General features: G+C 31.9%; 1 protein-coding gene across 1 annotated transcript; it reads left to right on the top strand.

Moving 5' to 3' along the window:
• Positions 1-889: 889 nt before the first annotated feature.
• LOC148198891 (uncharacterized) lies at positions 890-3,832 on the top strand. Its single transcript, XM_088111809.1, has 3 exons — positions 890-1,319; positions 2,601-2,852; positions 3,293-3,832. The coding sequence occupies exons 1-3, from the start codon at positions 963-965 to the stop codon at positions 3,584-3,586; spliced, it is 903 nt and encodes a 300-aa protein (XP_087967935.1). The 5' UTR covers positions 890-962; the 3' UTR covers positions 3,587-3,832.
• Positions 3,833-15,596: the final 11,764 nt, after the last annotated feature.

Here is a 15,596-nt window from a genome sequence, read left to right as displayed (position 1 = left end):
AAAATTGAAAATAATAACTAAAATAAGAATAAAAATAAAAATAAAATAATACTCAAAATTATATTTAATATATTTAAATATATTAAATTATATTAAAACATTAAATTAAATTTAATAATTATTAAAATTTTAAAAAAACAAAATTTTAAAAAATTTGTTAATCGATATAGATATCCGATACATATCCGATAACTTAAAATTTTATTTTATATATAAATTTCAATAATTATTTAATTTAATTTAATATTTTAATATAATTTAGTATATTTAAATATTTTATTTAATATAATTTTATTTGTTATTTGATAAATAATTGTTTTAAAATTTTGTTTATTATTTAAATTTTAATAATTATTTAATTTAATTTAATATTTTAATATAATTTAATATATTTGAATATATTAAATATTTTATTTAATATAATTTTACTTTTGTTATTATTATTATTTTAATTATTTTATTTTTGTATTTTTAATATAACTATTATTATAATATAAATCATATTTTAATAATTATTAAAATATAAAATTATATTAAATAATATTTGAATTTTAAATTTAGTTATTATTAAGGTGGTGTAGAGTCTTTTTTAATAAAAAAAGAAAGAAAATATAAAAATATATTTATTAAAATTAAAAATAAATTTTTTTATAAAGTTAAAAGATACAGAATAATGATAAGATATAAAAGATTAAAAAGTAGAATTTTTGAAAGTGAGAATTTTTTGAAGGCATGGGATGAAACACTCAAGGTTCAGTCAGGCAAATTTCGCGAAATTGGAGTGGAAAGTGCAGCGCCATCGGTAGTTTATTCTACGTCCCGCCACGCGTCACAGCCCAACGTGAAGAACAAACAGAACCCCATGCAGGTCGCCACGTGTCCAAATAAAATCTGAGCACCAACCCTTTTTGTCTTGGGGTAAGGATCCGAATCCACTGGTGTCACACCAAAACAAATTAGAAATGGTGAAGCTAGCATCTGCAAGGGACTTCCGCACCTACGGCCCGGGCCTCGCCAAAAACCGCTTCGAGTACATCAACGCAGGGCTCTACCTCATTGCCACCATCCTCCTGCTTTCTGGCATCACGGCTCAGCTTTCCTCCGAAGCCCGATCGGGCCTCGTCCTCATCTTCGTCGCCTTCGGCTTCATCTTCCTCCTTAATCTCCATGACCTCTTGGCCCATCTCGCTGGCATCGATTTCCAGTTACACTTGGTGACCTTCGACCTTCAACTCGCCTTCGTCGAGTTCGCCGTTCCCGTCGTTCAGATGCTCGGAGCGCTTTTATTCTTCGTCGGAGTCTTCTTCCTTTTTATTGAGGTATATATATATATATATATATAAACACACACGCGCGCGCGTATTCTATTGCACTCATCCTTCGTAAAATATGCTTTAAACCTGATGTTTAGTTATGGTTGTCTGGTTGCGACGCTTTCTTAGTCAAATCATAATGTAGTATTCATTTCTTTTATGTGATTTCTCCATCACCAGTTCCCTTCTGTTCTGTTCCATTCTATGTTTAAAATGCGGAGTTTGAACTAACACGGTTGATAACAAAGCAAATTAAAGGTTTATATATCTCTGTTTAGTGTCTGACTATACCTCAAACACTGCCACTTATAAGAAACCAAACAAAATTGAGTTTAATGCATGTATATTAGAAAACATTGTCAGGCAATCTAATCATAGTAATGTTTTTTAGTTCTTATACGAATTCCGTTTCATGTGTGTGTACACACCACATACATAGTGATGATACATGGATACCCGTTATAAAATTTATATTTGTGTCATTTATTATTTGTGGGCGTATGTGTATCTTTTTTCACATATTATAATCAACTTACATTTCCAACTCAACAACTTCAAAAGTAGCATGTGCTTATATCTCACATCTTTTGCCACATATATTCATGTTAGACCCATAGTTTATATTTTTTCTACTATAAAAACTTAGGCGTCCCTACTTAAATGAAGGACAGTTGCTAAAATAACCTGAGTTAGAAAGATCTACCAAAGGTGAGTTTTGCACCACTAGTCATGGAATTAACCTATCTTTCATTAGAATGAATCTTATAATTAGCCATTAGCTATGCAAATGACCAAATTGGTAAGATGTATAATTAGTTATTTTGAAATTCAAAACCTTACAATAGGTGCCGGATACTATACCTAAAGCAAAGGTTATTTCTAACATGTCTAAAAAATGCTCAGGTAATATGAACAATGAAGAGTGTTTGGACATTTTTCTTTAACTTTTGGCTACCTAGTTGTTAAGAGTAAATATCCAAATTGCTAGTTGTTAAGAATAAATACCTAAGTAGGTAATGTGTTAACTCACGATTAAAATTTTCATACAAATGGATTCTTGAACTTTTCAACCCCATATAAATTTTAGTGAGGAGCAATTAGCCAACACCTTCAACTTTGAGCCACCAATTTGACATTTACTCAGTTAGTATTCATTTGTTTGCCTATAATGTTTGCATTTGTGTCTTTTAATTAATGTCTCACGTGCTTGGATTACTTGTTTATATAGTTATTTTGGTTATCTAAATTGGACATCATCTTTTTTTGGTGTGTGTAACCAAAACACAGGAGGAGAAAGGATATGGGCACTTCGAACCGGCGAAGCATGCTCTTAACATGCTTGTTGCTGGTCCTGTATTGTGGGTGATAGGATCAATTCATAACTCATGCCAAATTTATGAGAAAGCGGACGGTCATGTCCAAATCTTGCAGCAGTGTGTGTGTATTCCATTTTTTATGGGGAGTATGTCATTTATGCTCGGTGCGTTTCTCAATCATTGGAAGAAGTCTAAAGAGACTCACCACGGCATTCACTTACTTGTAAGTGATCTACTACATATATTGAAGAACAATTCAGCTCTTATTTTGGTGTTAGTTGGTCAGCTAACAATTTTATGCGAGTGAGGCGAATGAGAGTACTGAGCAACAAGTGACCTGCATAGCTATGAGTTGGCCTAGTTAATATTTTCATGTTTGATATTTACTTTTATCAGCCAACAGAAAGGTTAATAATATCGATAACGTACAAGAAGTGCTGTATGTTGCAAACAAGGGAAAAAAGAAACAGTTCAAACAGTATCAAAAACTGATACATTACAAGTGATCTCATTCACTTTCAGAAAAACATTCATCCAAACAATAGTGTTAACCTTTAGCAGTAGGAGCAGTATACTCCTGCATAGAGGCAGTGCACACTACTTGGTGGGTGATTGTTAATTACTATGAGTACTAAAGAGGGTCAATGTTGATGATTGATACAGGGTAGCACTTGGATCTGGCTAGGCATCTTCGGAAGCCTAATGTTGCTTATTGGTGGGTTGACAAACTTAATCAAAGTGTTCAAGATGCAACAAATGAATGGAATTAGACTGGAGAAACTAAGAGGTGGAGCACACGAGCGTCTGGTGAGTTCAAGAGAAGGACATGTTCCCCTGATCATTGAACGGCAAGCTTTAAGCCATGAACCTCAAGAGACCAAAGTTACTTTACCTATTCCTACGCCTGCTCCTGCTTCTACTCCTTATAAGGATGTCCTTGTTGGTAGTGCTAAGTAATGATTGATGATGTCTCCACTCCCCTTTTATGCTCCTCATTTTCTGTTTCCTTTGTTAATCAGGGAGGGCTTTCTTTATGTTACTATATATTATATAGAAGCTATTTGATCAGATCAGGCCATAGATAGATCGCAACCAAGATTCAAGTTTCAAAACAAGCAGAGACTCTGATCTTAGATTATAACTTCTAATGACACTGCCATACCTTGTCTACTCAACTGTGCTCCTTAAATGAAGTATTACATTATGCATTTCCCATGCACACGTTCCTCGACAGGCTTCAACGTGATAGAAAATGACTTCAAGATGGATCAAACTCATGAAACAGAGAAAAGAGAAGATCATATTATGTAACAAGCATAAAGTTATTTTGACACAAATTTTTTACATCATTTCTTACTTTATACTTTTTTTTTAAATATAAAAGTTTATTTTTTTTTTAAAATCATTTAAATGAATGCATTTTATTATTATTCTTTAATATGAAACCAAAAATGATAATTTGACATTATTTTTCTTTAACTTTTATTCTTTTAGCTTTTATTTAAAAAAATACAAAATTTTATTTTTTTATAATTATTTTATTCTTATAATCAATATCAAACATATATAAATAATTTCTATAAAATAAATGTAAATATGAATCCCAGAAAATGTAAATCGGTTTACTCTTACTCATAAGAAAACTCTCACTCAAGACTTGGAAAGAGGAAAGAAAACTGTTTGATGTTAGACCTTTGTTTGATGTTAGACCTTTGTTTGTTGTGTTAGACATTAACAGATGGGTAACTAATTCTAAAGTAGTAAATTTTTTTATTGTTTATTTAAGTGAATTTTTGAAGTAAGTGAGAGGGGATTTTGAAGTATAACTTTTTAATTTGTCACACCAATCCAATTTTATACTAATTCAAATTTTATTTTCAAATTTATTTTCACTTATTTCCAAAATTCACTCAAATAAACAACAAAAGATTTAACTTCAAATTTTCTCAAATTCATTCAATCACTCTCTCAAATCTATTCAAGTGAACAAGAACTAAGTGTTTGACTAATAATTGATAAGGAGAGTGGTCAGATAAACACATTGAAAAATATTTTAAATATTTTTATCATATGATATTTAGAGTTTCAATTTTAAAATATGAATTATTAATCTCGTCGTTCCTATTTTTCTTTTTACTCAAATAAATTGCATCAATATCTTCTTTTAGTATATAAAAATAATATATATGGAGGGAGTGAGGTTATGTAAATAACATTTAAAAAATAAAGTTTGATTATTTTGAGACATAATTAATAACAAATTTTGTCCAAAATATTTATATTTCAATATTTTTGAATGTTAATTATATATAGCCAGTACTATCAATACTTTAATAAAAGAAACATGTTTAAAGAAGATAAATTATACTATACATGTACTTCTTTAAATAATACAATTTTGATACCTTTTTTCATATCACAGTAATAAAATTATGAATTTATAATAAATTATAATAGAAATATATAATAGTTACGTTTATTTCTTAAAATACAAGTAATTGTCATGTTGGTTGACAAAATGAGTTTAAATTATTAAAATAAAAATGGATGTATAATTGTGGGTTTGATTGATTTAAGAGAATATATATATATATATATATATATATATATATATATATATATATATATATATTATAAATTGGTGTGTATATTTTATTTCTAATTTTACCTTTTAAGTATTTTTTAAATTAAAATAATTATTCTACCAATTTCATCCTTTTAAGTGACTTTTATTTTAAATTTAACCGTTTATTTTTTAAATTTAACTATTTTTTTAAAACTAAAATAAAATAATCATGTTAAAAAAATAATCTAAAAAATTAATATACCTACAATAGAATTGTAAAATTAATTTAAATTTATTTTTATAATTACAATAATAATATTTTTATTATTATTTTATCATAAAAAATAATATACACATAATACATACCAATGCAAAAAAGGCTTTTAACGTATGTTATTTTGGACTTTTAACGTCTAACACTTCCCTAACGTCGTATTAGAAGACGTCAATTTCACGTCGAAGACAAGATCGAATGTAAACTTGACGTCAAATTACACATCGTCAGACGTTGCAATAGATATCGGATTACATTTGTTATCACTAATATATATATATATATATATATATATATATATATATATATATATATATATCAAATATATTATCTTTATTTTATATTTATCTATAGTTAGTTTGTTATTATTTCTTATTTGTATTTTGGGTTTAGTCCATATTTTTTTTTATAAATAGAGGATGCTATGTGTATATTCAACACAAGAGAAATTAATGTCATACATAATTTTCACTATATTCAACATGGTATCAGAGTTATGTATATACACATAATACATACCAATGCAAAAAAGGCTTTTAACGTATGTTATTTTGGACTTTTAACGTCTAACACTTCCCTAACGTCGTATTAGAAGACGTCAATTTGACGTCGAAGACAAGATCGAATGTAAACTTGACGTCAATGAGGGAAGAACGACATTGATTGATAAGCAAGGGAATGGTTATGCTAGAGTGCAAGGTGATAGTATTGAAAGAAAGAGGGAGAAAATGGAATATGCTGTTGCTCCACATCCGGGGATTGGTAGTGTTCCCAAAGCCATGGAAGGTGAACAGGTTGCAGCTGGGTGGCGCCGATGGAAGGAAGCAGAGGGGGAGGGAGGAGAAGATCTGGTTCTAGTCAAAACATCACCACGTGGCCTTTCAATTTTAGTGCACAATGCCACGTCAGTAAATGAAAAAATCCAGCTCACACCAATTTAACGCCGTCTCACACCACTTAACGGTTATGGTACAATGTGCTCACTTTTACAAAAAATATGACCCAATTGAGACAGAAAAAAACTTGAGGACCCAACTGAGATTTTCATACAAACTTGAGGACCAAGGGAGGGTTTAAACCTATATATATATATATATATATATATATATATATATATATATATATATATATATATATATATATATATATATATTCAAACCTTTTTTAAGTGTACTCTATTAATGAAAAACATGCAATGGAGTATTGCAAAGTGAATTCTTTGGTTTATACAATGAAACAATCATTTCAATTTTAAAACTACGTTTTTCTTTTTTCAATGGATTAATTAGACAAAGAACAAGATAAGGAGATAAGGAGATAAAGTGCGACATAAACCCCTGTAAAATAAGACTAGTTGTCTAAAGTAAATTATAATACACAGCAACATTGTTTTCTTTATTTTTTTTTATTTTACAATTATATACTGTTTTTTTATATGAAAATTCATAATGTGGAATAAAAGTGCATGAAGTAGTTGCTATCGAATAATAAGAAACTATGTTCTTACTCTCGTATTAGCATCTACGTGATCCTTTGAGTGTTTTGAAGAAATAATCAAACCTAACTTAGTATTATATAAACTAGGATATCAGACTAATTAAAGCATTATAATACAAGTATTAAACATTGTTAAACTTATGTATATAAGATATATTTGAACTCAATTAAGTAGGATATGAGACTAACTAAAGTATTATAACATATAAGTATTAAATATTGTTAACTTATAAGTATATAAGATATATTTGTTAGAGTCATGTTTAGACAAAATCAATAGGAGAGAGTAAATTCGTTTGTTAATAAAAATGTATGAAATTTTATGCAACATCCGTTACTATATTGTCAGTAGGATTGGGAATAATTAACTTAAAAACTCTAAACTATAATTTATCTGCACTATTTTGTACTTAAAAAACTTAAACTATTTTTATAAAAACCAATTATATTGTTTAATAATTAACCAATTATATTTTACTGAACTTATTCTATTTGTAGTACAATTAATTGTTAATTGTGGTTTAGGTTTCGTATAGTTTGCTTTCTATAATTTTTTCTCACATTTTTTTCTCAATCACTATCGTCAAAGGTTCGCTACCGTTGAAGGCTCGTCGTTGTTGAAAGCTCGTCGTCGTCGAAGACTCGTCGCCTCGCCGTCAAAGACTCGTTGTCGTCGAAGAGTCACCACCGTCGAAGGCTTTCGCTGTTGAAGGCTTTGTCGCACTATGCCATCGCGCACTACAGAAGGCTCTACCACCATCGTTGAAGGTGCTGAGAACACTACCTTTAGCTTGAAAGAGAAGCAAAGGGATATCACTCTAGGTACGAATATTTTTCCCTTTCCCTTTGAAAAGGGATAAATAAAATTGGAAAGCGACGCATTGTTTTCATCTGGGATGATCCCAATGGGGTAACAATTGATTTTCTTTTGGATTTTGTGGGAGCTTTAATTGTTTAGGAAGATTTTATTTTATTTGCCTTTTTTGGATAAGGTAGATTCTTTAACTGATTGATAAAGAGATAGAGGATACATGGTTGATGATGAGTGTGTACCAATTCCATATCCAACTTGAATATGATTAAATGGGGGCATCATGGTCTCAGGATGTCCATATCAAATTTCAGCAGGTGTTGATTGTGAAGCTCATGGCTCAGTTATATGCCACAGAAGAGGTCGTGGTTGGTGTTCAGCAAAAAGCTAGGGTATGTGAGTGGATCCAAGTTGTGGAAACTCACTGTTGTAATTCAATATTGTCATATACATTGGCTATATAACATATGATCCTCCATTGAACCCAAGATCAAATAGTTGCATGTATAATATGCAAAACATAGAGGTGTTGTATACTTGTTTTTCTTCTCTGGTTTATTTATCTGTTTGTTTTAATTAATACATATAATTGTTAACTAGTGTTGTTTCCCAAGAATTACCTAAAAGAAATTAGTTTTTCTGTTCAAAATTGGTAATCAAGGAATAAAGTTATTGAGATAGGTTGTTCATTGTTTAGTCCTATCGTATTTATTATATGAAATATGAGAATAAAACAAAATTTTGGTTCTTGGAAAACTTGGAGTCAGATGACATTTGTTCCTAAATAGCAAAAGTCACTGTTATTGTCTTGGAAAGATGAATAATTCTAACCCACTTTTTCCATGAGCATATGATAATTATGACTTTTGCTTTATCAGAGGTCAAGTTATGGTTTTGCTCACGAAATTCATCTCTATTATGACTGTAGTGTACTCATATGTGATTATTTAGCTAATGGGACATTACAGTCCATCATTTATCTCTTGTGATTTTTCTTATTTACTTCAATGTCATTTGATATAATCTTCAACTGAAAATACTATGCAGGATGTGGTGAACTCATATATGATCTTAGGAAAATCCATGAAAGAAGTGTTATGCATTTATTACATTATTGAAATGTTACACATGGCTGGAACTTTGCATGGTGTTGGCTTGATTCATGGTGATTTCAAGGACAAGTTGTTTAATGTACTTGAGAGAAAGTAAAATGAGATTGATGTTATTTTTCTATGTTTATGATGAGTTCTTGAGTTTGTTATTCTAAAAGGGGTCCTCTGTTTATCCTAATTTCAACTTGCCATGTGATTTATGTACTATTGTTTTGGGTTGGGAAAAGGGAAGGAGGAATTGATGTGATTTTGTATTGGGGTTTTTAGTTCAGTTCAGTTACTCTAAACCAAAAAAAAGTTCAGTTCAATTACTCTGAACTATTTTTTAGTTCAATGCAGTTTTTCTGAATTGGTTTATAGTTAATTATAAACTATAAATGCAGTTTAGTGCCCTTTGCCCACCCCTAATTGTCAAGCACCGCATCAAAGTTTCATAGACTTGATTTGAGGTATCTAATTGATTATTAGTTGTTTATGAGCAACTTAAATATTTTCTAGTACTAAAACACTTTTATTTTAGTTCAAAACAATCTCAAATAATACTAACCTACCAAAAGGATATCTCAACTGAGATGGATAAATTATTATAGTAAACTTTAATTATAGTTCACCATCAAAGTTTAAAACAAACAAAACAACCTTATATACTAAAATTTACAATTATTTCATCATCACAATGGCTACCATAAGGTACATAGAACATTAACTACAATAACCATATATTTCACAATCAAAACATACATAACTTCAATATTTTACAAACCAACAAACATATATCCATTCACCACACCAATTTCCAACTCATTCTTATTTCATATAATCATTTCAGTCACAAATTTCACACACGAATACAAATAGAACAAATCATTTGCATCAACATGACACAAAACTACTAAGAAATAATTCAATCATATCATTCCACAAATCATGAAGTATAACAATAATTGAATCAATAAAAATAATAAGTTTTCATACTTTGATTATGAACCACCAACACAAGACTTCATTGTCTCTATAGATCCCTATTCACACAAGAAGCAATATTTGTGCATAGATAACTCAGGTCAATGATCTGATCACACTCTAACAATCATAATTGAATAGCGATTCATCATAAGCCCTTAAATGCTACATGCAAGCTTAAAACACCCCAAATACAACAAATATCTTAAATGATAAAAAAAAAGGGTAAAAGATGAACTTGCTTTGTTTAAAAAACTGATTGTGTTGAGAAGAGGACTTTAAACTTAACTCAATCCCACAAAATCGGCTTGTAAGGTAAGGTTTGCACTCATTTATATATGCTAATTTAACTTTATATCTAGTTGACATGAGACTTGTAATACAAACCTCTTACATCGATGTATGTACATCTTGAGCGTGAGATTGGACATTAATGGTTGGTTTGATAGTGTCCCGATAGCAGGTGGGACAACAAACTCAACAAACAACCAATCTTGATAGGATAAACTTTAACTCTTGGGTTTGGTACCATGGTAAGAAGTGGACTTTATGTCTTACTCAATCCTACAAAATAGGCTTGTAAGGTGAGATTTGCACCCACTTTTATACTCTAAATTAGCCTTATCTTTAATCGATGTAGAACTTCCAACAAATTGGATAGGATTGTAGTTCTCGACGCCAAGAGTCCTATGTTGTACTCATATAGTCAAACAACTATAGATTCGTCATAATCTTAAAGAGAAGTTAGAGGAAGAAAATTGAATATATAGTTTTATAAAGATATTGGTTTTTATAAAAGAACACTTTTAATCTTTAATTATTTTCTAGGTTCACTAGTGCAAAGTAAGGCTTCAACGTCTCGCATTTAACGTTAGAAATCGGAAAAGCCAATGTTAAAAATGACTAGTAGAATTTTTGTAAATAGAAGTTCAATTAAGACGTTGGAATATATACTTTTACGACGTCGAATGATTATTAGACATCGTAATTTCCAATTTTTGACGTTATATTTGGTAAATTTCATGAAAATCTTTGGCGCGAAGGTGAAAATGTACTTATGTATGACGTCAAATGCCTTAGTTTCAAACGTAAAAAACCTATAAGACGTCGAAATATCACTTTTCAGACGTTATATGTTAGTGAATTCATTAAAAAATTTGGGTTGGAGGTTAAAAATTCATTCACTTTATCTTTGCGCGAGACCCTCTTCTTTGCTTAAACCCTTCTCAGATGAAGCTTTCGGTGACCAACACATGTAATATTTCTTTCATTTTATACAAATGCATGTTGATTAACTACTTAAGTATGATTTTCTTTCGTTTTGACCGATTGGTTTCATGCACAAGTACTCTTTGAAGCATATGTGTGTTCTCCTTTCTTCCTCACGACAACACTTTATTTTGACGAACCCACATTCAAGAAGAATCATTTTCGTTTTCATTTTCATGAAGGTTGAACTTGTTGGTATTGTTGATATTGATATGGTTGAACTTGTTTGTTGTATTGTTAATATTGATATTGTTGAACATGTTTGTTGTTCATACATGTTATACATCCAAACTTAGGGTAAAAATGAGAGTATATTCAAAATAAGTCCAAATAACTTGAAAATTTGTTCAAAGCACCAAAATATCATGAGAAACCTCCACAAAAAATTTTAGATCAAAGTATGTGAAATATTTTTGCAAAGTTTGGAAAAGACAAAATAAATCAACGAAAAATAGAAAATGGCGATTTTTTGAAAATCTACCCCAAATCGATATATAATAATGTCAAAACTGTCAATTAGAGAAAATGTCTAAAAATATCTTGCAAACATCAAATAACTACAAATATCTTGCAAACATCAAACTCACCCTTCTTCCATATGCGTAAATAGTAAATTGATTAAAGCAAAAATGTGTGTTTGTTTTCATGAAAGGATTTGAGGGAGAGTGTGTAATGCCCCAAATTTTGGGATGCCACGATTTAGAAAAAATGAATATTTATAAAATTTCTTATAGCGCATAAACATATTTTTTCAAAACCCTTAACTTTTAATCATGCATAATTTATTAAAAACATAGTAGTTCCAAAAACCTTGTCTAATTACATTATTTCAAAAGCAATTAAAAGGACTAAGGAAATAAAATAACTATAATGATATTATTTCAAAAGTCTATACCAAAAGAACTTTTTAAATAAACTCAAAATTTTCCCCACCATCTCACAAAATCATCTGCTCACGTATAACACATTATACGATCACCGTCGATAATATCATTTGCAAACACACAACACGTATGAGGTAAGATATCCATAAAACAATCATAATAACAAGACTAAATTACACTCTTGTACCCTACCTCAATCGACAGTAGCCGCTTCTAAAACCCCATATGTAGCTTCTCTGTACAGATACACTCAACTCATCCTTCTTTTGGCTTTAGACTTGTTCCCCTATTAGACAAGATAGAACATTTATCCCCCTCGTCAAAGAAAATTCTCAAATAGAGAGGTTTGACATTCATAAAATGTTTGATTGTTTTGTTGTGATATGTGTATCTTGTGTAAAATGTTCAAATGTTCTTATTTATAATTAATTGTTTATATTCTAACTTACCCTTTTATCTATGATTGTTTGTATTCTACCTTACCCTTTTATCTATGATTGTTTGTATGTTTCTTTGAATCTTTCTTGACTATGATCGTTCAGTGGATGTGAGTAGATGGTGATGAGATTCCCCTGGAGTAAGTGTTAGATGGAATAGCTGATGATGTGTAGTAGCTTTAGTCAGTAGCTTTGCATATAGTTTTGTTTAATTACTGTCGCAACCGGAATCGCGACGGGACGACGATCCAAAAAAAAGAACGAGTTTTAGAAAAGAAGAGATTTGGAGTCGCCACCATAGTTTATTATGGAAAACTACGGAAAAACCATAAAGTGATAAAGCGTGGTCTACAAGAACCAGATTCTAGGTTCGGGAGTCGGTTACGTGTAGGGAAGGTATTAACACCCTACAACGCCTACCTTAAGGCAGTACCTTTAACTAAATGCACGAATCTGATGTGGTTTTCAAAACGTTTAACTATCCCCTAAAATAAAATTATAAATAAACAAAATATATTTTTTAGTTTTTTGGGCCCGACAAGGATTGACCTTGCTCCTACGTATTCTCATTCAAAATGAGAAATCAGGGTTACGTAGTTCTTTTTGAAACGGGAAAGCTTGTTTGAGAAATTGTTTAGAAAATTACTTGAGAAAATTGTTTGGGAAAATTTGTTTGAAAATGATTATAAATAATTTTGGATTTTTGGGAAAGTGATAGACAAGAGGTTTTTAGCACAAGGACGATGCGTGCGATCACACATGTGCCTAAACCTTTAAAACATTTTTATTATCATTTTTTTAGTAGAGAAGAAGAAAAGATTTTAACACAAGGACGATGCGTGCGATCACACATGTGTCTAATCCTTTAAAATATATTTTATTATTATTATTTTTTTTTTATAAGGGAAGAAGAAAAGGTTCTAACACAAGGACGATGCGTGCGATCACACATGTGTCTAAACCTTTAAAATATATTTTTATTATTTTTTAGAAGAGAAGAAGAAAAGATTTTAACACCAGGACGATGCGTGCGACCACACATGTGTCTAATCCTTTAAAATATATTTTTATTATTTTTTTATAAGGGAAGAAGAAAAGGTTCTAACACAAGGACGATGCGTGCGATCACACATGTGTCTAAACCTTTAAAATATATTTTTATTTTTTTTAGAAGAGAAGAAGAAAAGGTTCTAACACAAGGACGATGCGTGCGATCACACATGTGTCTAAACCTTTAAAATATATTTTTATTATTTTTTATAAGGGAAGAAGAAAAGGTTCTAACACAAGGACGATGCGTGCGATCACACATGTGTCTAAACCTTTAAAATATATTTTTATTATTTTTTTAGAAGAGAAGAAGAAAAGGTTCTAACACAAGGACGATGCGTGCGATCACACATGTGCCTAAACCTTTAAGCCATTTATTTTTTATCATTTCTCATAACAAGGCACTTTAAAAGTAGATAAATATTTAAAATGGGAACCAAAGAGAGAGAAGAAGAAGAAAATAATAATAATAATAATAATAATAATAATAATAATAATAATAATAATAATAATAATAATAAATAAATAAAAATAATAAAATAATAAAAAAAAAAATAGAAATAAAAAATAACATACAATGAGAAATAAATAAATAATGAAAATAAAGTACCAAAGGGATAAAACAAAGTAAAATAATAAGTAAATAATACACATAAAAGGGTGTGGAAGTGCTAAATAATAAAAAACAGGGGTGCTTAGACAAAAACGAATTGGGCCAAAGCCCAGGCAGGGAGGGGTGCGAAATAGGAACAAAAGGGATGCGGGGAAGCAATTCGTTGGTTTTTACTTTTTAGGAACAGAATGGGCCTAAGCCCAGACCAAGGGAGTGTGCGGATGAGGAACGGAGGGGTGCGCGAGGGAGGAAAAAAGGGTTTTATTTATTTATTATATATTATTATTCTTTTTAGGCTGGATCAGAGGGCCCAAAGCCTTTTTTCATTCCTCAGATCTGGAAAACCCTAGGGGTCTCACGTCCCAACTCATTTCCAATACACCAGGCTCGAATTCCTCTACTCGAACGAGAAATCCTAAGGGCAATCATCACCCACTCTGCCCCAGTCTCCGTTCAAACGGCCGGCCACCGTTAGCCGCGACCCCGGCTCAATCCAAAGCGACGCCGGTGACCAGGCGCCCCCGGAGCCGCCATCAGATTTTTCTCTCCCTCCTCGCGCGCGGGAGATCCCCTCCGTCTCCGTTTCTTCGCGTGCGTACGGCTGTCTCCGCCAAACCGGCCACTGCCAGACGCGACCCAGGGCGTCGCCAGCACCGCCGCTCACCGTCAGGATCGTCGCCGGCCCCCGAAATCTGGTTCCTCTCTTCCTCTTCTTCTCGCGACCAAGAGAGACCGTCTTCTCCTTCATGAATCGCCTCTTGGGCAAGCTCAACCACCGCGCCGGCCAGGGCTCCGCTAGCGTCGCCGGTCGTCGCCAGAGATGCCTCCGGTCACCCCGTCAACATCCTCCTTCCCTCCTCGCTTGCAAACAGAGGAAACCCCTTCCCTCTTCTTTTCGCGGCTGCCATCGCCAACACTCCTTTCGAACCACACCTAGGTTCTCTTCTTCATCCTCTCACTATAATGGGTCAACTGTAATGGGTCCGGTTGTGATGAAGGAATGAGTCTCTTGTCTCTTGCAAATGAATGGTGGCTGACTTAAGAGGTTTTGCATCGCCGACACAAGAAGGAGAGGTGGTCTGTTTCTGAACTTGAGGAGTGAATAGTCATGGCCATTTTGAGTTAACTTTGATGAGTGTTGCAGTATAACAGTATTGAGAGAGGGGCTGACCGGGTGGGTGTTTTGCGTTACAGGTCGAAGGTAGCGAAGATCTGAGACATGGTACTGGGATCATGGGTTTTGGGGGCATTAATCATGGAGCTCGAAAAGGTTAACCTGCTATCTCTGATTGAAGGCGCAAGATATAGCGATTATACTCCAGAGACAAGCTTTGAGTTTATTAGTATAGGATTTGAGATTTGGTTTGTCCATTTTGATAGAGGTAGGAGATGGCACGAGAACTATATTTGCTACTGCTGTTTACTCTTTATTTACGTGTTTCCTGTGTGTTAATGGGTGCTAAAGGGATATACAGTGTTGATGTTAGGGAA

The sequence above is a fragment of the Vigna umbellata genome, chromosome 4 (assembly GCF_029865625.1).
Source record: "Vigna umbellata cultivar VRB3 chromosome 4, Vumbellata_1.0, whole genome shotgun sequence".
In the NCBI taxonomy this organism is placed as follows: domain Eukaryota; kingdom Viridiplantae; phylum Streptophyta; class Magnoliopsida; order Fabales; family Fabaceae; genus Vigna; species Vigna umbellata.
The sequence above is the reverse complement of the archived record's forward strand: the minus strand, read 5'-3'. Positions and strand labels throughout refer to the sequence as shown.

What these genes read in the sequence shown, in the direction of transcription:
- LOC148198891 (XM_088111809.1), top strand. Translation starts at nt 963, where the DNA reads ATGGTGAAGCTAGCATCTGCAAGGGACTTCCGCACCTACGGCCCGGGC. An exon ending in TCTTCTTCCTTTTTATTGAG is followed by an intron (nt 1,320 to 2,600) that starts GTATATATATAT and finishes ACCAAAACACAG; the next exon opens with GAGGAGAAAGGATATGGGCA. An exon ending in ACCACGGCATTCACTTACTT is followed by an intron (nt 2,853 to 3,292) that starts GTAAGTGATCTA and finishes TGATTGATACAG; the next exon opens with GGTAGCACTTGGATCTGGCT.